We start from the raw sequence: 25,733 nt of genomic DNA, 5'->3' as shown, positions 1-25,733 counted from the left end.
TATGCTTCCCCTACTCCTGGGGACTATCTGTTAGTAAAAGCCCTCGGGGCCATATTGTGTCTTTCAGGCAGAAGCAGTTTCTATATGAGCACTTGCCAGGATGAGCCAGACCCACAGGAAGACTGGACCCGGATTGCTGAATTACAGGCCAGGAACAAGACCTGCCCACCCCACCTCAAGACTTCCTACCCCCTGGAGTCCAAGGTGCGTATCTCTGTTTTTTAGATTGTTCTGGCACCCACGTCTTCCTCGTGCCTTACTGATTGGTGGGCTGTTATTACTTGCCGTTACCTGCTTGTCATGGGACTTTAGCTGCACAGGTGGCTTTTTTGGGAAGGGGTATGGCAGCCCTCTAGGCTAACACTAGCCAATGCATTTGACTTGATTGCTTGGATTAGGGACTGTGCAATTCATCAACAGAATTTGTTTGTCTAGAATCTAATCTGGAGTTTTGAATCCACTTTTAGCCGTCCCTCTTTAGCTCCACCCTTACTGATGAAGAAGTCAAGCTGGGAGACCCTAAAGAGACCCTCAGGAGAGCCACCATGCTGCCCAGCCAGATTCAAGATTCCACCACCAGCACCCGCAGACTGACCTTGGCTGGCTCAGGGGCAGAGCATTTGAAAGGGCACGGCATCAGCACCAGGCAGCAGATGAAGCGTGTGTCAGAGGAATCCCATTATGGTCCAGACACCCCAGAAGTGAGAAGTTTTGACTTTCCGTGTTTGTTCTCAGGCTCTGCTAAAGGGCAATTGGCTCTGGTGTCCTGTAGAGCTACGTAATCATATTTGCAGTTTCCCTCACTTCTTTTTCAAAGCCCTGTAATTTAAAGGTGAACTACTGCGAAAAGAAAAAAATTATATAAGCTACATCATACTGAAATAAACTTTTCAAATAAATAATAACTAAATAATAATTATTTAAAAATGATGTACCGTTTCTGAAATAATCATGTTTATGTTCACTATTCCTCTCTCAGCATCTTTTTCTCTTCATTCTCTCTTCATGCAGGAGTTGGGTGTCAAATATTCACTGACAGTTAGATCCAATATATCTTATAGGGGGGCTCCTTTTGCCTAGACGATGTATTAGAGCTCACTCTATTAAAATCACCAGACATCATGCCTCTCTACATGCAGAATTTGTGCAAAATACAGTTATTTTGTTAGATTTTGTTTGTACTGGAATCCGTTATTTGAGTGAGCTCTAATACATCTGCTAGGAAAGGAGCCCCCCTATAAGATATATTGGATCTAACTGTCCATGCAGCAGTTGGGTGTCAGATATTCATTAAGAGAGAATGAGGAGAAACAGATGTGAATAGTGAAGATAAACTTGATTATTTCTTAAATTCTACAGAATATTTAATTGTATTTAGAAAGTTTCTTATTTCAGTATGATGGTTATATTCAATTTTCATTTTCACAGTAGTTCCCCTTTAACCATGGGATGCCCAAAACTGGCCACACCGGCAAATCTTTGCACTGACGCCTACATCTGCCAGTGTGTGGGTGCGGAGCAAAGTGATTGTGGTTATAGTTGGGCATGTTAAAGGAGAAGTAAGCCTAAAATGAATATGACTAAAAATGCCATATTTTATAAAGTGAACTTATTGCACGAGGCTAAAGTTTCAGCTTGACAATAGCAGCAATGATCCAGGACTTCAAACTTGTCACAGGGGGTCACCATCTTGGAAAGTGTCTGTGACACTCACATGCTCAGTGGGCTCTGATTGGCTGTTGAGAAGCTAAGCTTAGGGCTCGTCACTAATTATCCAGCAGAAAATGAGCTTCCCCTGTAATATAAGCTGATGCTACAGGTTTGCTGATTATTAAATTCTGATGCTAATTGCACTGGTTTCTGCGCTGCCATGTAGTAATTATCTGTATTAATTACTAATCAGCCTTATATTGTGACATTTCTATTCTATGTGTACTGTATATTGTGAGTGGGTCCCTAAGTTCAGTAAGTGACAGCAGCACAGAGCATGTGCAGTGAATCAGCAGAAAAGAAGATGGGGAGCTACTGGGCCATCTTTGGAGACACAGATCTTTACTGCTAAAGGGCCGTGATTGCCTGGCTGGTAGATAAGCTCAAAACATAATCTACAACATTTCTAGCTACTTCTTTAGTTTAACCTTCCTTGTCCTTTAACACCTCCATTCGGCTGGTGAACCCCATCAGTGCAGGTAAGCAGGCTACAAGGAACCCCAGATTGACCAGCTCATGGGAGCTTAGTCCGTGGTTTAGTCCATGTGTGGCCCTTTAACGTATTGTAGTGGGAATGTTTCATGTGGATATGTGAATAGAACTGACTTTCCCCATTGCCTACAGGGCAAGAAGACGGCCACTTGCTTTCCTCGACCCATGACCCCAAAGGATAAACACGACGCTCGCAGATTGTCCACTATGGAAAGCAAAGCAAGCTCCAGCCACCAGGTGACCTGCTAATTCTAGCACATTTATCATTCTAGCCAATCCTGTGTGTGCCCAATCCCAGAAGGAAGGTGATTTATTGTGATCTCATTATATTCCAATGAAATGTACCAGTGAATTCAGTGGAAATGTTCTCGCATTCCTTGTCTTTGCCACTGTCCCTCCAAATGTCTCCTGGGAAAGTTTTGTTACTGACGGTAGAATAATAGAGAAGCTCATGTTCCTATGGTTCTCATGGTTATAATTTCATACAACGTTCTGCTCTCTCCAGCAGGTGCAGCCCACTCGCCGACAGACTTCAGCATTTAGTATTTTCAACACCCCCAAAAAGCTAGGCAGCAGCCTTCTGAAGAGAGGCCTCAACAAAAAAACAACTCCCAAAAACAGTCCCCGGGGGAGGGGAACAAACAGCAGCGCCAGCAGCACCTCCAGCAAATCCCCGCACCTCTCTCTCCGCAAATCCCCCAGCAGACGTTCTCCGAGGGTCTCCACGGCAAAGTCCCCCAAAGCTTCAAACAAGGTAACAGTGAGGTGTTTCTCTAGTCTTTCCAACGTGTCTCCACTTAACTGAGTGCAGGTGCTGAGTAGCGGGAGCTGCCATGTGGCTCCAATTACAAAGCTGTGACAGTATTTCTATCCCTGAGCACATGAGATTTGAGAATTAATTTCAGTTAGAAGATATTTGGATGGATGGTGTTTAAATGAATGTGAATTGTGGAACCAATAATATTCTCTGCTGTGTCTCAGGTGGGACAGGAGGAGCAGATACAGGTAAGTTTTGCCTGTTAATGTGGGAGGGGCAGTGGGAGCTGCACAGGTGCATTATGGGCTGTCTGTCCCTTATTCTCTAGTCTAAAGGTTTTTTTTGTTCCTGGGGAAGGTGCACCTGTCCTGCTGATATTTCTGTCCTTCCTGTTGGCTGGGGATTTTCCTCTTTGCTTTGTGGGGTGTCTATTTCCCCTGTTTGGTTTCAGCTCCCATGAGCAGTGCCTGTCCGTTATAAAGCAGAACCGTATGGAGGAGGAGCTTAGCCATGGGGGTTGTTCACTACAGCAGGGGCAACTCCATGAGGGCACTGCTACCTAACATGGGATTCCTAATGGGCAGTTCTTATTTTATACAAAATGGTACCGCTGCCCTTAGTAGAACCGGCTGGACATTTGTCTAACTCTATATGAGGGAATACCCCTACATTGTAACTGACTCCCCCAAATTATAACTGACTCCCCCAAATTATAAGTGAAGTTGCCCTGAGCCTCCAGCTGATGATTAATCCTATTGTCAGACCTGTTCCTTCCTCTCATTACTCTCTGTTCATTCTCTACAACCAGTTTGATTCATTGTTTTTTTTTTTTTTTTTTTTTTTGCTTCTCGTTGTAGTTTTTTGAGCGCAAGCAGCAGAGGAACAAGTAGAGGGAGGAGCCTTTGTATCTATACCGCGTTTAACCCACGGACTTCCAGAAGGATTGGAACAGGGTGGGGCAGCATCAGACATTGGGAGAGAGATATATATATATATATATATTCATGCCTTTTGCCGCTTTTGGGCTCATCCTCATGATTTTGCCGATGAATGCCCAGATTTGAAATTTTTCTTTTCTTTAAGCAAAACTTCCCAGGCCTGAAGGTTGCACACCTACCTACCTAACTACCCACCTACTCACCCACCTACCATGGGGGCAGCTGCAGTGACTGCCCATCAGCGCGAAGGCTTTGCCCAGGGCTCTAGACCAAATGCAACGTCTGGAATGTGAATCCCAAGTGGAAGATGGTGCAATTGTATTGGGAATGCGCTGGACGAGCTGTATTTGCAGATGGTGGATTGGTGCATGGCTTGTGTGACTTGTGCTTAGGTTGCCAGCAGGGCAGTCATTTTCTGTTGCCCAGATGGGTAAGCAAATTCCTTTAGTGCCTTATAGTTTTGTCTCAGTAATGTAGTTTATTTATTATGAATATAAGCACCCCACCCATTCTAGCCCAATGCCTCTCTAATACAGTCACCTGCAAAGGAAAGAACTTGCCCCCCAACTTGCCTTTCATTGGCCACTCTGCCCACGCACATCCTCAGTGGCAGCTTCAGTTCAGGCTCAGTAGTTGTGTAATCATGAGCCAGTGCTCGGTCATTCTTCTCTCTGCTGTGGCGCCGCCCTGGTGGGCTTGTCTGTGTAACACAGTATAAAATACACACACACAGAAAGAAGGGAAGCCCCTTTAAGTTTGGATTCTCTCGTGTCCCCTCCCAATACATTCAGCTTTTTAATTCTTATTTTATGAATGTTTGTGTTTTAACCCTTTCGCCTCCGTGTATATGTTGTGCAGGGCGAGCTCCTACGCCGATGCTGCTCTCTTGCTGTGTGCGTTTATTTTATATGAATACCTGTAAATCTGTATTGTACTCTTTGTTCTGCGATGTCATTGGTTAATGAGGCAGGTGGATGTGGCAAGACGTTGCCTTTTCTGCTCCCCCCATACTGCCAGTGGATTGTCCCAGTTTAGTGGTATCAGATAGGCAGTGTATATCCATGATGACTGTGCATGGGGGGGCCAGACACTGCACACTTTCCCTCCCGGGGGTGGAGCCTGGGATATCACATAAGCCCCTCCTAGAAATGGAGCCACAGATATTTTACTTACTTCCACTTCCCAAACTGGTAGATTGGCAGGTGCCGTTGGCTCAGCAGCCGTTCCGTCCCTGTGAGTGAGCGAGTGAGTGTGTGAGAGCAAGTGTGAGTGAGTGTTGGGTATTGGCCAGGGCACATGTTGCCCATGGGTGAATACAAAGGGAAGCCTATCAGTGTGTAATGGACACGTATGTTACACAGGTAGTTTAGTCTCACATACATTGGCCATTGCTCCGTCCTTGTGTAACTGGCATGGCTTCTACCTGTGCCCTCTGTCCCATTCGCTGTGCCTTCTTCTCTTGTGCTTTGTAAATAAAGTTCTCTCACTTGTAGCCCCGGGTCTGTCTTTATTCCAAAGCAGGATGGGGGGGTACTTAGGCTAAACCTATTTGCTAAACAAATTTAAACTGACCGTCCTTAAAGGGATCCTGTCATCAGAAAACATGATTTTTTTTTCAAAACGCACCAGTTAATAGTGCTACTCCAGCAGAATTCTGCACTGAAATCCATTTCTCAAAAGAGCAAACAGATGTTTTTATATTCAATTTTGAAATCTGACATGGGGCTAGACATTTTGTCAATTTCCCAGCTGCCCCTGGTCATGTGACTTGTGCCTGCACTTTAGGAGAGAAATGCTTTCTGGCAGGCTGCTGTTTTCCTTCTCAATGTAACTGAATGTGTCTCAGTGAGACATGGGTTTTTACTATTGAGTGTTGTTCTTAGATCTACCAGGCAACTGTTATCTTGTGTTAGGGAGCTGTTATCTGGTTACCTTCCCATTGTTCTTTTGTTTGGCTGCTGGGGGGGAGGGAAGGGAGGGGGTGATATCACTCCAACTTGCAGTACAGCAGTAAAGAGTGATTGAAGTTTATCAGAGCACAAGTCACATGACTTGGGGCAGCTGGGAAATTGACAATATGTCTAGCCCCATGTCGGATTTCAAAATTGAATATAAAAAAATCTGTTTGCTCTTTTGAGAAATGGATTTCAGTGCAGAATTCTGCTGGAGCAGCACTATTAACTGATTCATTTTGAAAAAATTTTTTTTTCCCATGACAGGATCCCTTTAAGAATCTTATTCACAAAAGTGCTGAGCTTGAGACAAAATAAGTGGAGATAAAAATGTTGGATTTCCCACCAAATTCACAAACCTTTATCTCCACTTTTGTGAATTTGTCTTTTAAACAGTTTTCAGATTTTGTCTTTTGCACGACATTTTAAAGACTTTTTTTTTTTCTGTATTTGTCTTTAGTTCCTATTAAACCTGTCCGTCAGCCATTAAACTGGAATATGCGGGGGAGGGGGTTATTTCACCTAGGAAAATTATACATCATTTTTTTCGGGATGTTTGTGTAATTTCACTTCAGTAACAAGATATAAGGGTCTAAATACAAAAAAAGACTATTTTGCATAATAGAGGGATTTGTTTAAAAAGTATGTTTTATTACTTTAGTCAAGTGCTGTGAAAACGAAAAAATTTACTGGGAGGTTTTACTTTTCCGTAGGTCGACACCCCACATATGGGGTAAAAATAGCCAATCACAGCCCTTATTTGGCACCCCAGGAACATTTTTCATGCTCGTGTTGCTCCCCAACTCCTTTTACTTGTGAATGTTGCTCACGGGTTGTAAAGTCCCCTCCCTCGCTAATCCCATGGCTCCTTCCCTTCCTTAGCTAATCCCATGGCTCCTCCCCTTGGTGGTCCTAATTTCCATATGCAAATTAGGGGTGGGAGGGGAAAACATTTTTTACTTCCTTGTTTTGTGACAAAAAGTCACACAATTTCCCTCCACGCTCCTAATTTGCATATGCAAATTAGGATTCAGGTTCAGCCGGGCAGAAGGATTCGGCTGAATCAGAATCCTGCTGAAAAGGCTGAATCCTGAGCGAATCCCGAACCCAATCCAGGATTCAGTGCATCCCTAGTTTGGAATACATTTTAGTTATGAAACCATCTTTGGTTTCCTTTATGTGGACATCCATATATGGTGCTGAATGAACAGAGTGTGCCGTGATACAGATATACATTTATTTACTTGTGAATATTCCATATTATTATTTAGCAGATCAGTAAGTACAAGTGTCAGTATCATGTTCAGTTCTGTCAGTGCTGGGGGTTCATATGATTTGGATCCACTCGCTCAGGTATTGGTTCCATGTGTTCATCAGTCAGTATGGCAGCACCACCCATGGGCATCAGTACATTTATATACACAGAGAATTACTGGGTGTATAGTGGGCGGGGTTACAAGCCAGAAAGCAATCCGGTCCATAGATCTGCGCTGTTTATGCAGACACAAAGCATTCTGGGTAAATGGAAAGCTGGCAGTGTCACTTTGCCAGCAAGTGAAATGTTCAGGATGAGATGCATTATGGGTAGTGATGGCAACCAGTCCATTTCTGAGGCTCCAGAACCACAATGAAGACTTGGACCCAGTGAAGATTTGGAACTTTCCATCTCCCCTTTCTCCCTGTAACTGATTCCTGAGACTTGGAAGTGTCTAACCCCCCCCCCCCATAGGAGAACTTTCATCCTGCAGGACCGTCCCACCTTACAGGCAATAGGGGAGTTCTGGAACCTTCTGCATAGATGGAGACGCAAGGGTTGTTCTTAGTGGGATGAGCCGAACCCTGAGCCTGTTTTGTACCAGCCCTGTGATTGGTCCATCCCCTTCTGTCACTGGGGTAACTCCATGGGGGCTCCTGATGTTTCTTCTCTGTAATAAAAATATAAACCTCTTTGGCTTCAGTCACAAAACCTTCTGCCCTACTGAGGGGCACCCACTGAACCCCCAACCCTGCCCCTCACTATCTAATCCCATGGCGCCTCCCTATCTAATCCCATGATTCCTCCCTTCCCTAGCTAATCCCATGGCCCCTCCCTAGCTATATCTATGGCCCCTCCCCTCCTTAGCTAATACCCATGGCCCCTCCCCTTGGCATTGTCTTTAGAGCCACAATCTCACAGGCTGTGAGGCCCCAATTGAGCAGGAACATCACGGCCCCATATTTCTTTGCTAAGGTTTCTGGCACAGCAGAGCTTTACACTATAAGGGGATCCCAGTGCTCCCACCTTTTGGCAGATCTCTGTGCTGATACCCCACAACCTGTTTCCCCACACACGTGCCTCACATCACACTCCTACCTGCTTGTTGCTTCAGCTGAAACTATTGGGGGGTCCCTCTGTAGGGTGATATTCCTTATCTCTACTCCTGACGGGTCCTGGATGATGCAGCAGAACTGAACTGAGAAATCCGTCTCCTCCACAGAAGAAAAGACCAGAGATTTCTCTATCGTCTGATTGGACATTTGTCTGAAGTCGGAACAGAGGAACAGTCAGTAATTGGGGTTTGTCTTTTGTGAGTCAGGACTGGGGTTTCCAGGGTTAATAGTGATGTATCTCCACTTTATATACAACTCCCTGCACCTTTATACTGTCACTAGCCAAACCCTGTAAGATCTCTGCTTCTATACTACCCTGTACTGTACCCCCTATATTCCTCCTTCAAACTCCCACCCCTATATACCCCCTCCTCTCTACTGCCCCTGTGCTCCTACCCCTAAATACCCCCTACTGCCCTTATATACCCCATACTGCCCCTATATATCCCCCTCCTCTCTACTGACCCTTATGTCCCCTCCCTGTGCTCCTGCCCCTATTTACCCCACTGCCCTATGTCCCACTACTGCCCCTATTTACCCCACTGCCCTTATATATCCCCTACTGCCCCTCTATACCTCCTATTGCTCCTATATATCCCTCCTATTGCTCCTATATATCCCCTACTGCCCCTATATATCCCCCTCCTCTCTACTGCCCCTTATGACTCCACTCTATGCTCCCGCCCCTATATACCCCTTACTGCCCCTATATACCCCCTCCTCTCTACTGCCCCTTATGTCCCCTACTGCCCCTATTTACCCCCTACTGCCCCTATATACCTCCTCCTCTCTGTACTGCCGTCATTTCATTTCTATGACACACAATGAGCCCTGCCTGTGACAATATTCCCATTGGGACTTACCTCTCTGGCTCCTCCCACACCCTCCCATCAGGAAACAAATCTTCAATAAAGTTGTTGTCTGCCAACCAATAGACAACGTGGAAGTTGGGCCACGAGCTGCGCGACACACACGTGATGATCCAGTCGCTGCCTGGGGGGAGGGGGAGGGATTGGTGAAGTGACTGATCATGGAAATAATAGAACTGTCTCTATGTGCCCCCACCCTCCCCTGTATGAAACAACATGGATGGAGGTTGCCATATGTATAACTGTGACTAAATACTAATATACAGCAAACTATATGGCAGCTCCCGTATTTATCATCATCTGTTTATTTATTTATATATATATATATATATATATATATATATATATATATATATAGCGCCTACAAGTTACACAGCTTTACATTAGATACAAACAGGGAACAGTCAGTGAATAACAAACGAGTTACAGAGACAATAGGATTAGAGGCAACTACTCACAGGAGTTTACTAATTAAAGGGTTGGGGGATAATTGAGACATAGGGATTTTAGAAAGAATTGTTTGATTTGTAATATGATTAATTAAGGTACATTGAATAAGCTTCAATAAACAGGTGGGTTTTTAGGGAATGTTTGGAGAGAAGGAGAAAGTCTGACAGTTGGAGGCAGAGAGTTCCAGAGAAAAGCAGAAGAGCAGAGAATGTCTAGGAGGAGTGAGTGGTCTCTGCAGAGAGATCTAGAAGGATGAGTATGGAATAGTGACCTTTAGACTTTGCCAGTAGAAGATCATTGGTTACTTTGGTGAGTGCAGTTTCAGTTGAGTGTGTTGGGCGGAAGCCAGATTGCAGGGGGTCAAGAAGGGAGTTGTGAGTGAGATGCTGGATCGAGCCCTTGTAAACAAGCCTTTCCAGTAATTTGGATGCAAATGGAAGAAGGGAAATCAGACAATATTTAGCGGGAGAGCTGGGATTAAGGGAAGGTTTTTTGAGGATAGGAGTGATTAGTGCTTGTTTGTATAAGGATGGAAAAGTACCAGTAGAGAGTGAAAGATGAAATAGGTGGGTAAGTGCAGGAGAGAGTGTATCAGAGATTGGATAGAGGAGGCGAGAGGGTATGGGGTTAAGGGAACAGGTGGTGGGTTTTGATCAGGATAGAAGTTTGATAACTTCATCTAGTGTTGCAGGGGTGAAGGAGTACAAAGTGGATGTGAGTGGACTGCACGTGAGTCTGAGATTGTTGTCACATGGGATGATCAGTCTAATGAGATCAATTTTCATTAAGGAAATGAGCAAGATCTTGAGCAGTTACATTAATGGGTGGAGGGGATATAGGAGTGAGTTAAATGTGGCAAATAGTCGCTGCGGTTTAGAGGACAGAGTGGAGATTAAAGAAGAGAAGTTTTGTTCTTTAGCTAATGATAGAGCTCGATTGTAGCAGGAGAACATGAATCTGAAGTGGATGAAGTCGGGATCAGTTTGTGACTTTCTACACCGTCGATCAGCTGATCTACTACATCTTCTGAGGTACCGAGTTACACTAGTGTGTCAGGGTTGGGGTTCAGCTGGTCAAGTGTGACGGGTGGTAGAAGGTGCAAGGGAGTCAAGTGCTGTTGAAAGGGTGTCATTGTAGAGAGAAGCTGCCATATTGGGACAAGAAAGATTATTAATATGAGAGATGGGTTGTGCTGATACTGTTGGTAATTGTTGTGGGTCAAATGAGTTAAGGTTTCTGTACGTGTAGGTAGAGAGAGATGGTTGTGATGGTGCAGGTGAAAGTGTTATGTGAAAGGAGAGTAGGTGATGGGGGTAAGGAGAGTTAGTAGGGTGGCAGAATATAAGATCAAGAGCATGACCCTCAATGTGGTGAGTCAATGAGACCAAATGAAGTTGTTAGAGAGGAGTTTATCTGTAGCTGAGAGAAGTACAGTTGTCAATGGGAATGTTGAGGTCACCTAAAATGAGAGCAAAAAAAAAAGTTTTTGCCATTTTGCCATGTGTGCAGAGCCAGTACTTACCCCGGGGTGTGAAGGTGGTGCAGTCCTTTGGAAATATAATCTCGGGGGCCCGAATGACAGCTGGAATGAGATGGGCAGAGAGTTAGGGGGTCACACATGCCTGTACCCCACATTTACATTTCTATCACTCCCAGGAAAGGGAGGGGATAGCGCTGGTGCCAAACAGATATGTAGGATTATTTGTAACCGAAATACATGTAAATGTAGGATTATTTATAACTGAAATACTCACATTAACCAGCAGGGGGCAGGCTCAGCCAAATCAATAAATCTTAAAGGCACACAGTCCTCATATAAGTGCCCACTTGTATTGTGATAAATTTCAACATGTGCCATAATATTCCTGTAATGTCCCTCTGTATCTGTTCTGTATGTCTGTTTCTTCAACCTCAGCTCAAATTCCTTATCTACTATCTCACTCTTAGTGCACAATAAGGGGGATATGATCGCTATATATAAGGGGGATATGATCTCTATATATAAATATATAAGGGGATATGATCACTATATATAAATATATAAGGGGGATATGATCACTATATATAAATGTATAAGGAGGATATGATCACTATATATAAATGTATAAGGGGGATAGGATCACTATATATAAATGTATAAGGGGGATATTATCACTATATATAAATGTATAAGGAGGATATGATCACTATACATAAATGTATAAGGGGGATATGATCACTATATATAAATGTATAAGGAGGATATGATCACTATATATAAATGTATAAGGGGGATATGATCACTATATATAAATGTATAAGGAGGATATGATCACTATATATAAATATATAAGGGGGATATGATCACTATATATATAAATGTATAAGGGGGATATGATCGCTATATATAAATGTATAAGGAGGATATGATCGCTATATATAAATGTATAAGGGGGATATGATCCCTATATATAAATGTATAAGGAGGATATGATCACTACATATACATATATAAGGAGGATATGATCACTATATATAAATATATAAGAGGGATATGATCACTATATATAAATATATAAGAGGGATATGCTCACTATATACAAATATATAAGGGGATATGATCAATATATATAAATATATAAGGGGATATGATCACTATATATAAATATATAAGGGGGATATGATCACTATATATAAATGTATAAGGAGGATATGATCACTATATATAAATGTATAAGGGGGATAGGATCACTATATATAAATGTATAAGGAGGATATGATCACTACATATACATATATAAGGAGGATATGATCACTATATATAAATATATAAGGAGGATATGATCACTATATATAAATATATAAGGGGATATGATCACTATATATAAATATATAAGGGGGATAGGATCACTATATATAAATGTATAAGGGGGATATGATCACTATATATAAATGTATAAGGAGGATATGATCACTATATATAAATGTATAAGGGGGATATGATCACTATACATAAATGTATAAGGGGGATATGATCACTATATATAAATGTATAAGGGGATATGATCACTATATATAAATGTATAAGGAGGATATGATCACTATATATAAGGAGGGACAGTAATGAAATAGAGAAATTAATCAGACCGAGAGAAAGATTGTTACAATCATTGACTGTTGGTGAGGTGGGTCCCATTTGAGTCCCTAATACACATCAGTCAGACCCAGTACACAGTATGGCTGATCCCCCTATAAATAATCTCCATACATTTGGCAAATGCACAAACAGACACAAAACTTGTTCCTTTTGACCTGAGAGTGAGACTCACTGCCCCCCCCCGATACAACTCCCTGCGCATGCTGTGTCCCCCACTCCTTACCTCTTCCATAGGTCACAAAGCAGCAGTGGGTCAGAAGCAAATAAAACAGGGGGGGAGCACCCAGAATTCCCTGACCTGAAACAACAGAGGCTTTGGATGAAGTGGGAAGAAGTCCCCCCTTCTCCTGTGCAGACTGAGGGTCCCTGTATTATTGTCACCTCCCAGTGCGCCCCCAGCCCTCTATTTACTTATGGCTCATGTGATTGGCCCAGGATGTAGCATTTGGATAAAATGGAGTCCATGGGAGATGGCCTTTCCGTAATTCGGAATTCTCTGGATAACGGGTTTCAGATAACGAATCCCACACCTGTACAAAGCAAGGAATAGAAGGGGGTGCTGGGAACAGCCTGTGAACCCCTAAAGAGCGGCAACACCCTGTAATGAGCAGATGAGATTGTGTATCTGAGTCTGTCACTAATGCGCCCCATGGACCTCTGCAGCCTCTCTATATACATCTACCCCATGTATCACTGCTCCTACTCTATGTACTGTATGTATGTATGTATGTATGTATTTACTGTATGTATGTATGTATGTATGTATGTATGAATGTATGTATGTAAGATCTGTATATATACATTATATATGTATGTGAGGTCTGTATGTATTAACTGTATGTATGTATGTAAGGTATGTATGTAAGGTATGTACTGTATGTATGTGAGGTCTGTATATATGTAAGGTTTGTATGTAAAGTATGTACTGTATGTATGTATGTAAGATATGTATGTATTTATTGTATGTAAGTATGTATGTATGTAAGGTCTGTATGTAAGATATGTATGTATATATGTATGGTAGGTACTGTATGTATGTAAGGTATGTATGTATGTAAGGTATGTACTGTATGTATGTAAGGTCTGTATGTATGTATGTATGTAAGGTATGTATGTATGTAAGATATGTATGTACCGTATGTATGTATGTAAGGTATGTATGTATGTATGTACAGTATGTATGTTAGGTATGTATGTATGTACAGTATGTATGTATGTTAGGTATGTATGTATAGTATGTAAGGTATGTATGTACAGTATGTATGTAAGTATGTAAGGTCTGTATGTATATACAGTATGTATGTAAGGTCTGTATGTATACAACAGTAATTCATAGCACAAACAGAGGTCATTACAGTTACTTGCAGGATCCATTATAATTTCTTATTTCATTTCCACCTTTCTATTTGTTTTAAACTACAACTCCCTACATCTCTTAACAACATTCCACAGTTGGTGGATGCTGGGAGGCTGCAGGTGGGCAAGTCTGTGTAGCACAATGGGGTGGGTATTTCTCCCTACTTACACCCCCTATCCTGCACCCCAGGACCTGACTCTCTAATTCAGGGCTATAAATAACAAAGAGGGGTAATAAATTATGTAACACCCAAACTGGTAGAAAGCCACCTCTGTATGGCTATATGCCCCTAACATGAACTGCCCCATGGCACACTGTTGCCATTTAACCCCTGCAGAGCCGGTGCTTACCTGGTTGGGAGAGTTTGGAGGGCATGATGCTGAGCACAGAGCTGGCAGTCTGTCTGTGTGCCTGTCATGCTGAGCAGTAGCTATTTATATTGTGACTGTGACTCATACAGAAACATCACCACTTACACTTTAGCACCAATTACACCACATTCCTATTTATCACAGCAGCAGGTATAATGAAAGGCAGCATATGATTGGTCACTGTGGGCTGATGTCATTTACCCTATTTCCTTGATTAACTCTGTCACTGTGCTGCTTTAATATGCGCAGAAATCCAACCAATCAGCAAACAGCAGCACTATATTGTATTCTCTGGCAAATTCCTTTTTTTGGAATGGATTTTCTGCAAATGAATTCACTCCAGTTCCTCTGTGTACAGTGAGTTTCTATATCAGTGCTCGTGTCAGTGCCACCCCAGTGTGAGTAGTTACCCCATGTGCCAGGTCATGCTTACATCACACGCCTTTACCCCACATCTGTGACACCATAGTCATCATGATGCTGATGTAATGATGTAATAGGTCACTCGCTGGGAGTAGTCAGGGACAGGTCCCTCCTGATTTAGTGGCCCTCAAACATGCCAGACATGTGCCCTTACCTGAATCCTCCTTGTTACCTTTAAAGGATAACTCAACCCCAAAAACATTTTTTGGCCTAATAAAACAGAACATAATTACAAGCGACTTTGCAATATACAAAATTGTGTTGTTGATACAATGCTGCAACAGTCAGAGTTCCCCAGAAGCAAAGGCAGGTCTGTTAATCAGCTGCGTGTCCTACATTGTATCAACAGTCTTAGCCATTAGAGCAGAGGATAGAAAGGGACAGACACTGCTTTCAATAGCAATACATATACAAATAACTTAAAAACCATAGAAAAATTGTAATGAATGTATATTGCAAAGTTGCTTAGAATTATGCTTTCTTTTATTACGCAAAACAATATTTTTGGGGTTGACTTATCCTTTAATAAGAAAGGAATTGTCCCATCGGGATATGAGATTCCTACCTGCCTTTACCCCCAAGTTGTATTTATTGCTCAGCTGAGCAGCTTCATGGCAGATACCTAAGGACAACTCCCATAATAGTGGGACTTAATTGGCCAAATCTGCTCTCCTAATCTGCCCACCTACCAGTAAAGGCAAAGAGCAAGTGGTGTCAAGGTGAGATGGACTAGAAGTATTATACAGTAAGTACCATACTACAGGTGCTATACGGTAGGCATTATCCAGTAAGTACTATACAACAGGTGCTATACAGTAGGTATTATACAGTAGATACAATAAAACAGGTGCTATACGGTAGTTATTATACAGTAAGTAATATAAAACAGATGCTATATGGTAGGTATTATACAGTAAGTACAATATAACAGGTGCTATACTGTGGGTATTATACAGTTAGTTCAATATAACAGGTGCTATACTGTGGGTATTATACAGTAAGTACAATATAACAGGTGCTATACTGTGGGTATTATACAGTAAGTACAATATAACAGGTGCTATACTGTGGGTATTATACAGTAAGTACAATATAACAGGTGCTATACTGTGGGTATTATACAGTAAGTACAATATAACAGGTGCTATACTGTGGCCGCGGGCCCATTAAGTCCGAGGGGGGGGCCCACATAGCTAGCATATACTTGCGCGCACAATCTAACCACCTGCAAAGAAGTGAAGTAGCGAGTGCCCGCAGGGGCCCACAAGGCCTGGGGCCCACCGGGATTTTTCCCGGTGTCCCGGTGGGCCAGTCCGACACTGGTGGGTATTATACAGTAAGTACTATACAACAGGTGCTATACGTTAGTTATTATACAGTAGGTATTATACGGTAGGTACTTTACACAGTGAGTACTATACAGTAGTTAGTTTACAGTGAGTACTATACAGTAGTTAGTTTACAGTGAGTACTATACAGTAAGTAGTATACATGGTGGAGTGGTTCTATACATGAAATCTTTTTATTTCTGAGCAGGGGAGGCCTGGGCTCTACTTGTTATTGATGACTGATCCCTATTAATTGTATCAGTGTATTGTGCTGCTCTACACACTGCACAGGGATAATATAACTGTATGAAGCTAATTATCATTATCTGGTTACCTTCCCATTGTTCTTTTGTTTGGCTGCTGGGGGGGAAAAGGGAGGGGGGTGATATTACTCCAACTTGCAGTACAGCAGTAAAGAGTGACTGAAGTTTATCAGACCACAAGTCAAATGACTTGGGGCAGCTGGGAAATTGACAATATATCTAGCCCCATGTCAGATTTCAAAATTGAATATAAAAAAATCTGTTTGCTCTTTTGAGAAATGGATTTTAGTGCAGAATTCTGCTGGAGCAGCACTATTAACTGATTTTTTTCCCATGACAGTATCCCTTAAAGTAAATTCTCAGCATGACGTGCAATTCCAGCTCCTGTTCCTCTGTGTTTTCCGGAAAATGAAACTCCCGGCCTGGAATCCACTTTCATTTATGTCAGTTCCAGTAGGGACATTAGTACATTATGTGCCCAACAAATGACCCATCCCCCGGCTGTTCCTGCTGAAATAACACATATGTATCAACGTCACAATAACAACAGTTAAATCCACTCTGCAGCCCCCGCACTCACAATATTTGTGTTTCACTTGCGTCACGAGGCCTCGTCTGAGCAACAAGGATCAGATTATTTAGTTAAAGAGAATTGTTTCATAAAAATGTTTGTACAGGGTGCAGGGAGTTGTACTCTCAGAAACCTGGTCCCCTGGGCTGCAAATGATAAAGTTGTTGTTCTGTGGATCTCGTGTGTTTAGTTTTACAGGTGACACATCTTCAACCATCAAGATCAGAGGGCGACCCCAGGAGAGGAGCCCGTGCCATGTAATAAAAAGCAGCAATAACAATACATGTGTAGCCTTACAGAGCATTTGTTTTTTTAGATGGGGTCACTGACCCCTATTTGAAAGCTGGAAAGATTCAGAAGAAGAAGGCAAATCATTCATAAACTATATAAAAAAAAATAATAAAGACCATTTGAAAACTCGTTTAGAATTAGCCATTCTGTAACAAACTAAAAGTTAACTGAAAGGTGAACCATCCCTTTAACTGAAACTTCATAACAAAGAAACTCCCTAAATTTCACTGACTGCACTTGCTCTGGTTGCCATGGAAATAAAAAAATATTAGTCTGTTTTTCCACATCTTAGTTATTTCCAACACAATTTCTACAAATAACTCACTGCACAAACAGCCTCTTGTCTTTAATTGTCTCTTCTATCAATAACATGTCACTCTGATCTCCAACGGTGTCCTTTTATACACAATGTACCCCCTACTGTAAATTATAAGGATATTAGAAGTCACTGAGGGGTTGTTCTGTGACCATATAAAGACACAAGGCTGCAGGCTGAGTTATACAGGGAACTCTGAGTATCACTCATGTATTATAAGGGATAATGTACCCCCTACTGTAAATGATAAGGATATTAGAAGTCACTGAGGGGTTGTTCTGTGACCATATAAAGGCACAAGGCTGCAGGCTGAGTTATACAGGGAACTCTGAGTATCACTCATGTATTATAAGGGATAATGTACCCCCCTACTGTAAATGATAAGGATATTAGAAGTCACTGAGGGGTTGTTCTGTGACCATATAAAGGCACAAGGCTGCAGGCTGAGTTATACAGGGAACTCTGAGTATCACTCATGTATTATAAGGGATAATGTACCCCCTACTGTAAATGATAAGGATATTAGAAGTCACTGAGGGGTTGTTCTGTGACCATATAAAGGCACAAGGCTGCAGGCTGAGTTATACAGGGAACTCTGAGTATCACTCATGTATTATAAGGGATAATGTACCCCCTACTGTAAATGATAAGGATATTAGAAGTCACTGAGGGGTTGTTCTGTGACCATATAAAGGCACAAGGCTGCAGGCTGAGTTATACAGGGAACTTTGAGTATCACTCATGTATTATAAGGGATAATGTACCCCCTACTGTAAATGATAAGGATATTAGAAATCACTGAGATGGAGATGTGCTTGAGTTATACAGAAGAATGTGGGGCACATAGGGCTGAGTAGGTAGTAGTGATGAGTGGGGAGTGTGAGTAAATTGGAGTATAATTGTAAGTACAGAATATGTTTCTTTTGTAGGCAATAAGAGAGAGGCACTAACCCCCAATAAGACAAATAGCAGGGGCTGTTGGATAATTATATATTCAGAAAAAAAGAAGCTGGGATTCCCCCTTATTCACTGGTGGGAGTAGTTAAAGTGTCCCCAGAGCAGATAGAAAGGGTGGAGCAGAGAGGATGTGAGAGAGCAGAAAGCAAACGGAGGCAGGTGGAGAAATACACATTGTCAGTTTATATGTTTAACCTCCCACCTATAAGATATTTGCTGTAAAACAGTAATGTCTTATGATTGGTTGCTATGGGTTACTAGAAGTGGAGAAGAAACTGCAACATTCCACAATTGTGCTGCAGGGAGGGGCAGTTACACAAGGGTTTAGTCACCTGCACCAAATGATCCCTTTTACTTTCAGCTTCGTTTCCCAGCTTTTGAGTTCTTCTGGGAATCGACAAGAAACTGACAGTCCCTACATGTGCCACTGGCAATCACCCTAATACTGCCATGTCTACCACTAATTTGGCTTTGCAAATTTGGGTTCAAATTGGATTTTGGCCAAATCATGTTATATCCCAAAAACGTGGATTCAGTGCATCACTAATATACACAAAAGACCTATCTATACACTCATATAAACTATATATACCAATATCTTATACAATTAGTTACACAGTAACATAGTAAGTATGGTTGAAAAAAGACACACATCCATCAAGTTCAACCTTTTAACTCTATTTATAACCTGCCTAACTGCCAGTTGATCCAGAGGAAGGAGAAATTCCCATTTGAAGCCTCTCCAATTTGCCTCAGAGGGAAAAAATTTCCTTCCTGACTCCAAAATGGCAATGGGACCAGTCCCTGGATCAACTTGTACTATGAGCTATCTCCCATAACCCTGTATTCCCTCACTTGCTAAACACCATCCAACCCCTTCTTATACCTATCTAATGTATCAGCCTGTACCACTGATTCAGGGAGACAATTCCACATCTTCACAGCTCTCACTGTAACAAACCCCTTCCCAATATTTAGGCGGAACCTCTTTTCTTCTAATCGGAATGGGTGACCTTGTGTCAGCTGGAAAGACCTACTGGTAAATAAAGTATTAGAGAGATTATTATATGAGCCCCTTATATATTTATACAGTTATCATATCACCCCTTAAGCGCCTCTTCTCCAGCGTGAACATCCCCAATTTGGCCAGTCTTTCCTCATAGCTAAGATTTTCCCTTTACCAGCTTAGTTGCCCTTCTCTGTACCCTCTCTAATACAATAATGTCCTGTTTGAGTGATGGAGACCAAAACTGTACGGCATATTCTAGATGGGGCCTTACAAGTGCTCTATACAGTGGGACCCCCTCCTTCCGTGACTCTATGCCCCATTTAATACAACTCAAGACCTTATTTGCCCTTGATGCTGCTGACTGGCATTGCTTGCTACAGCCAAGTTTATCATCTACAAGGACTCCAAGCTCATTCTCCATTATGGATTTGCCTAGTGCAGTCCCATTAAGGGTATAAGTGGATATTTTTACATCCCAGGTGCATGACTTTACATTTATCAACATTGAATCTCATTTGCCACTTAGCTGCCCAGATTGCCAGTTTGTCAAGATCCTGTTGCAAGTGCCACATCCTGGATGGAATTAATTGGGCTGATAGTTTTGTGTCATCTGCAAACACTGATACATTACTTACAATACCCTCCCCTAAGTCATTAATGAACAAGTTGAATAAAAGTGGACCCAATACTGAGCCCTGGGGGACCCCACTAAGAACCTTACTCCAAGTAGAGAATGTCCCATTAACAACCACCCTCTGTACCCGATCCTGTAGCCAGTTTCCTATCCACGTGCAAACGACTTCATTAAGCCCAATAGACCTTAGTTTAGAAAGCAGTCGTTTGTGGGGCACAGTATCAAACGCTTTGGCAAAATCCAAATAGATCACATCTACTGCCCCCCCACTGTCCAGAATCTTACTTACCTCATCATAAAATGCAATCAAATTTGTCTGACATGACCTATCTGTAACAACTCTCTCTGTGGTCTAGTGGGGACTATGGACCAGTGGAGACACCTGCAGCCCAAGTCCTTCCTTTCCTCCGGCACTGGATTCTATGGCACTTGCGGCGTTATCGCGTTTGGTGCAACGTTTGAATATTTAAAGGGGGCCTCGGGCCAAAACTCATTGCATGTTGTTAGATCTATTTTAATAGTTCCTGTGTGCACTTTCTCTCTGTTATCTCCTGGTTTTTGATCACTGCCTGACTGACTTTGCTTTAACTCATCCTGGTCTGACCTCGCTATCTCATCTACTCTTTGTGAAGTTGGTGTTGTCTTCCGTCCTAAAGCTGGTATCGATCGTGCCCCTTTGTTTGCTTTGCTCCTCTCATATTAAGACCTGGCGGCATCTGACTAGCTGAGGGCTCCTCCCAAAACCAAAGGTGGTTGCTAAAGGCAGAAGATTGAGCCGTAACTGGGAGCTTAGCACTAGTTCTGGATTTAGGGAGCCGATTGTGACACTATCCTTCATAAAAGGACATTTCCTGAGACTCCACAGGAACTGCTCAGTGGATAGTATCTTTGGGGAGCAGGCACTGGATATGCAGAGAAGGTTACTTGAGAGGGGTTATGTACAAAGAACCATATATAAAGCTTTTCAAAAAGCGGTAAGAACAGATTTATTAAAAAGTGTAAAAAACAAAAAAGAGAAACGAGATTGGTCAACAAGGGTTGCTTTTACCACTAGATACAGCAAACAATCTTGTCAAGAATGATAAAAAAGATGTTTACCTATTCTATATGGTGATGACAGCTTGTTTGAGGTTTTGAGCTTGGGTATTAATGTTATTTCTAAACAAGCTCATACATTAAGGGACATGTTATTGCTGAGTCTATTCAGGGGGGATACTCCGCAACGTAATTTAGGACCACTAATGACTACAGGTGGTTATAAGTGTGGCAGTCGTAGATGCATCACCTGCAGCCATATGAAAGGGTCTTAAAACTTTAAATCAACAGTGATGGGCAAAACATTTGATATAACAGTGTAACAAACTGTAACCTACAGCACCTTATTACCACTCCGAATTGTGTCTGTCTGTTACCCTCCCATTTAGACTGTAAGCTCCTGGGGGTAGGGTCCTCTAGCCTTTTGTTTCATTGACACTGAGCACTTAATCTGTAGTGTATTATATTTTATATTTATGTGAATTGTATTTCTAATAATGCACCTATTGTAACTTTTTACTTCAATGACCCCTTGTTTGTTACTACTGATTTATTGTTTCTCTGTACAGTGCTTTGCCCTCAAGGAGCGCTTTACAAATAAAAATATACATACATACATATGAAGGGATACATAAATTGCAACACTTCACTCATGATCTATCTAATCACATGTTTGAAAACAAACACGCTTACCATTGGGACTCAATTATGAATTTGACATCACATGCTATGTGTAAATATAGTGGTGTGATCCGCCCTATATGATGTGAACACTAACTATATACGTGATACATCAATGAGGGTGCTAATGTACATATTAGAGATGGGATATTTACTGTTTAAAATGTTTTTGTGTGGTTTTAACACACCAATTTTTGTATTATACTTTACTGGTTGTAATATATATTGTTTGACCAAGAATAATTTCTACTAGATATATACAACTTGAGGATTGTGATAGGAATTATATATCAGCCAGAATTTTACATAACGTAGGCTTAAATAATTTTAATAAAATGGTACTAGTGCCCCGAAAAGGCATAAGATGTAAAGAGATTGAGCTAACTTCATTGATGTTTGATTGGTTTTAAAAGTAAATGGGTGGGATCACCCTGGTTTTAAATTCTGTGAATAATATGATGTTAATAAAGACACCTATGACTAAGTACCGGATGGTATGAAAAGCGTAAAGTGGGCCATATGGGGTCAGTATGTACCTTTTTAATGTGATATTGAATAAACTTTTGATAATATTGAGTCATGGGACATATACTTTGCCCACCACAGATGTCAAACTTACTGGCCTATAATTGCCAGGCTGAGATCGTAATCCATTTCTAAATACAAGAATGACATCATCTTTTCTCCAATCCATAGGCCCCATACCAGATGAAAGAGAGTCTGAGAAAATAGGGGCTGGTCTAAAACTGAACTAAGCTCACTTTGGGGCAAATTCACTAAGATGCGAAGTTGCGCCAGGCGCAACTTCGCCGCACTTCGCCAGGTGTAGTTTCGCCAGCGCTCCGCAAATTCACTAAAATCCGAAGTTGCGCTCAGGGGTAGCGTAAGGTTGCGAAGTTGCGCTAGCGTTGATTCACTATGTAAAGTGAAGTTACGCTAGCGAAGGCTAATTTGCATACGGCGCCAAATTCAAATTTCAATGGAGGAATACGTATCTGCACTACAAATGCCAAGAAAACCTTCAAATCTGCAAATAAAAATTTTATTTTGCCCTACACCTGTGCCCACTGTCTAGGTAAGTTGCCATGAGTCAGGAAATGTAGGGGGGAAGGAGGGGAGCCCCAAAAAATTTTTCGATCTTTTTCAGCCTATCACCCATAATGTAGAAAACACGCCAGCGTTTTTTGGGACTTAGAAAAAATTTTGACTTTTTTTGAAACAATCCGTATCTACTCTATTGCGCTTCGCCAGGTCTGAGGTGGCGAAGGAAGTCTAGCGTAAAAGGTAGCGTTCAGTACACTGCGCAAGTTAGTGAATTTGCGTAGTTTCGTCGCTAGCGAAAATTCACCTGGCGTAAGGGTGCTAAGTAACACTAGCGAAACTACGCCAGCGTTCGTTAGTGAATTTGCGCAGTACCAAAAATGTCAAATGCTAGCGAATTAACGCTAGTGTTCGGGCGCTTAGTGAATTTGCCCCTTAGTACCTGAGGGTATATGCCATTTGGCCCTGGTGCCTTGTTTACATTAATATTTACTAAAGCTTTATGAATCATATCCTGAGTCAGCCACTGACTAGAGTGAGCTGAGCCATCAGTACAGCTATGAAGTGAGCCTGGGAACTCAGACTCCTTTATTGTATACACTGAAGAAAATAACTGATTTAGCACATTTGTCTTTTCTGTATCAGTTACAACCATACTGGTCAGGGGCGCTCCGCCAATGAGGCGAGCTGAGCCGCTCGCCTCAGGCGGCAGCGCCAGACAGGATTCCAGGGGCGGCAAAAAGCCGCTCCTGCACCTTTAAGAGCCGAATTTCCGGTTTTTAAACCGGAAATTCGGCTGCGCTATTGCGAGAGAGCGCAATTGCGCTCTCCGCAATCGTGTTCCTGCCTCCCCTCGCCGACAGGTAAGTCAGTGCGGGGGGCGGCATTGCAGGAGCCGCCTCAGGCGGCTCCTTCCCCAGAAATGGCGCTGATACTGGTACCATTATGCAAAGGAGCAACACTCTCAAACTGCATCTTTTTACTATAATATACTTAAAAACTTCTTGGGGTTAGTCTTAGCCTCAGCCACAATGCACTCTTCATATCCTTTCTTTGCCTTCCAGATTGCTGATTTACAACATTTATTATAGTATTTATATTCATTAAATGCAGCTTCTGTCCCAACAGACTTGTAGTTATTAAATGCCTTTCTCTTCTTTCATATTAACTTCTTTACTTCTGTATTAAGCCACATAGGGTGATTCTTAGAGCTTCTACATTTACTTCTTAAGGGAATAAATTGAGAATAGTAAAAATTTTATATTTAAATAACAACCATTGCTGTTCTATGCTCTGCAGGGCAGTCCTTAAGGCGCAGTTGTAGATTTTAGTATCACAATAAACCTTGATCTTGTGCTTGTCCAAGAAATCATCCATCAAGTTAAAATCGAATTAGAAAATGTTCCATTTACCCCCACTCTGTGTAATCCATCCTTCAGACAGTTCTCTATCCAGGTACAAATACTATGTTCCAGACCTACAGTTTATTCCTTAATTTAACCAGTAACCTTCTGTGTGGCACTGTATCAGATGCTTTAGAAAAGTCTAAGTAGATCACATCCACTGCCGTCCCAGAGTCTAGGTTCCTGCTCACCTTAATGTTGCCACCTAAAATATTGGTACAATAGTGGAGGTTTAGGGGGAAGGCCAGTGGCTCAACTTAAGGGTATTACAAATTTAACAGCAGCTTCATTGCCAGTAAATTTATAATACTGTTGCTGGCCTAGGCCAGTAAAATGTTTGCTGGAGGGGTAACCCTAGCTCTCCTCCTCATAGAACACAATTAGATTAGTCTGGCAAGATTGTACATTGTACATAAAACCATGCTGGAAATGTATTCAAATATCATATCCCTTAATAACCCTTCGAAAATCTTTCCAACAACTAAAATCAGACCGGCCTATAGTGTTCAGGCTGAGAACAGGATTCCTTTATGAATAGCGGCACCACATAAGCAATTGGCCAGTATCTTGGCAGCAAAAAAAAGAGGTTTGGCAATCACAGAGGTAAGCTGGTTTAGTACCCTGGGATGAATCCCATCCGGCCCCGGACCTTTGTCTAAATTTACAAGTTCTAGTCTCTTCTGTATTTCCACTTGCCTTAATATATGCATCAATAGTTGTATTACTAGAATTGGGACTATTATGAAGGAACCATTCATTAATTGGTTCCTCATATGTGTAGACTGACTAAAAATAGTTCAGAATTTCTGCTTTTTCTCTGTTCTCATTGAGCAACTGTATACAGTCTGATATAAAGTGCACCACCCATTCCAGCTTCATTTTTTTTTCCTATTTACATAATTAAAAAATCATTTTGGATTATTTTTACTCCTTACTGACATGTACATTTATTATAAAGACTTCACATTTTTGTTCTGTGTTTAACCCAGTGAAAAGGCTTTCCCCGTTAATATGTTGCAGAGATGTCCTTATATTGGCAAAGGTTGCACAAATAAAATTTTGTGTTCGAGTTCCTCCCTTATAGAGTTGTTTATCGCAGGTCCCAGGTAACCCAGCTGATCCACCCCCCCGTGGGTAAGTGACAGGTACCAATGATGAGTGGGCAGTGGGGGAATGAGAGCTCTGAGTGGGGGCAGGCAGACAGAAGAGATACGTTTCTGGGCAAGTGCCTCTTCTGCCCACCCCTAGTCCCAACCCTGGAGTTGTCTGTGCAACACAATGTCAAAGGGGACCAAATTATGATCACTATTTTCTAAATGCCCCTCACCCACACAAATGAGATAAATAAATATATACATGGTGCATGGCCCAGTTATAAA

General features: G+C 41.9%; 2 protein-coding genes across 9 annotated transcripts in view; one reads left to right on the top strand and one right to left on the bottom strand.

Moving 5' to 3' along the window:
• The window catches only part of numa1.L (nuclear mitotic apparatus protein 1 L homeolog), a 30,840-nt gene extending 25,451 nt beyond the window's left edge, over positions 1-5,389 (top strand). For 4 of the 7 annotated variants that reach the window (XM_018247808.2, XM_018247805.2, XM_018247803.2 and 1 more), the window contains 6 exons: positions 68-204; positions 468-701; positions 2,335-2,439; positions 2,708-2,956; positions 3,184-3,207; positions 3,817-5,389. In XM_018247808.2, the coding sequence (XP_018103297.2) occupies positions 68-204; positions 468-701; positions 2,335-2,439; positions 2,708-2,956; positions 3,184-3,207; positions 3,817-3,849 (782 nt within the window). In that variant the 3' untranslated portion in view covers positions 3,850-5,389. The remainder of the gene's footprint in view (positions 1-67; positions 205-467; positions 702-2,334; positions 2,440-2,707; positions 2,957-3,183; positions 3,208-3,816) is intronic. The other 3 variants (XM_018247809.2, XM_018247807.2, XM_018247804.2) reach the window with 2 other exon arrangements.
• Positions 5,390-7,072: 1,683 nt separating this feature from the next.
• LOC108708771 (interleukin-18-binding protein-like) lies at positions 7,073-14,515 on the bottom strand. 2 transcript variants are annotated; one of them, XM_041582741.1, is made up of 6 exons: positions 14,382-14,467; positions 12,898-12,972; positions 11,061-11,120; positions 9,083-9,212; positions 8,203-8,370; positions 7,073-7,774 (listed from the first exon to the last, which is right to left on the bottom strand). In XM_041582741.1, exons 1-6 carry the CDS (start codon positions 14,404-14,406, stop codon positions 7,735-7,737), a joined length of 498 nt encoding a protein of 165 aa, XP_041438675.1. In that variant the 5' UTR covers positions 14,407-14,467; the 3' UTR covers positions 7,073-7,734. The 2 variants fall into 2 exon arrangements, with proteins under 2 accessions (XP_041438675.1, XP_041438676.1); XM_041582742.1 differs by lacking the exon at positions 12,898-12,972 and having other exon boundaries at positions 14,382-14,515.
• Between the last annotated feature and the right edge of the window lie 11,218 nt (positions 14,516-25,733).

This window comes from Xenopus laevis, chromosome 2L (genome assembly GCF_017654675.1).
Source record: "Xenopus laevis strain J_2021 chromosome 2L, Xenopus_laevis_v10.1, whole genome shotgun sequence".
In the NCBI taxonomy this organism is placed as follows: Eukaryota; Metazoa; Chordata; class Amphibia; order Anura; family Pipidae; genus Xenopus; species Xenopus laevis.
Note: the sequence above shows the minus strand (reverse complement) of the source record. Positions and strands in the feature narration are given on the sequence as shown.

What these genes read in the sequence shown, in the direction of transcription:
- LOC108708771 (XM_041582741.1), bottom strand. Translation starts at nt 14,406, where the DNA reads ATGCCCTCCAAACTCTCCCAACCAG. An exon ending in CACCACCTTCACACCCCGGG is followed by an intron (nt 9,213 to 11,060) that starts GTAAGTACTGGC and finishes CCCTCCCCCCAG; the next exon opens with GCAGCGACTGGATCATCACG. An exon ending in TCAGCTGAAGCAACAAGCAG is followed by an intron (nt 7,775 to 8,202) that starts GTAGGAGTGTGA and finishes TTTTTATTACAG; the next exon opens with AGAAGAAACATCAGGAGCCC.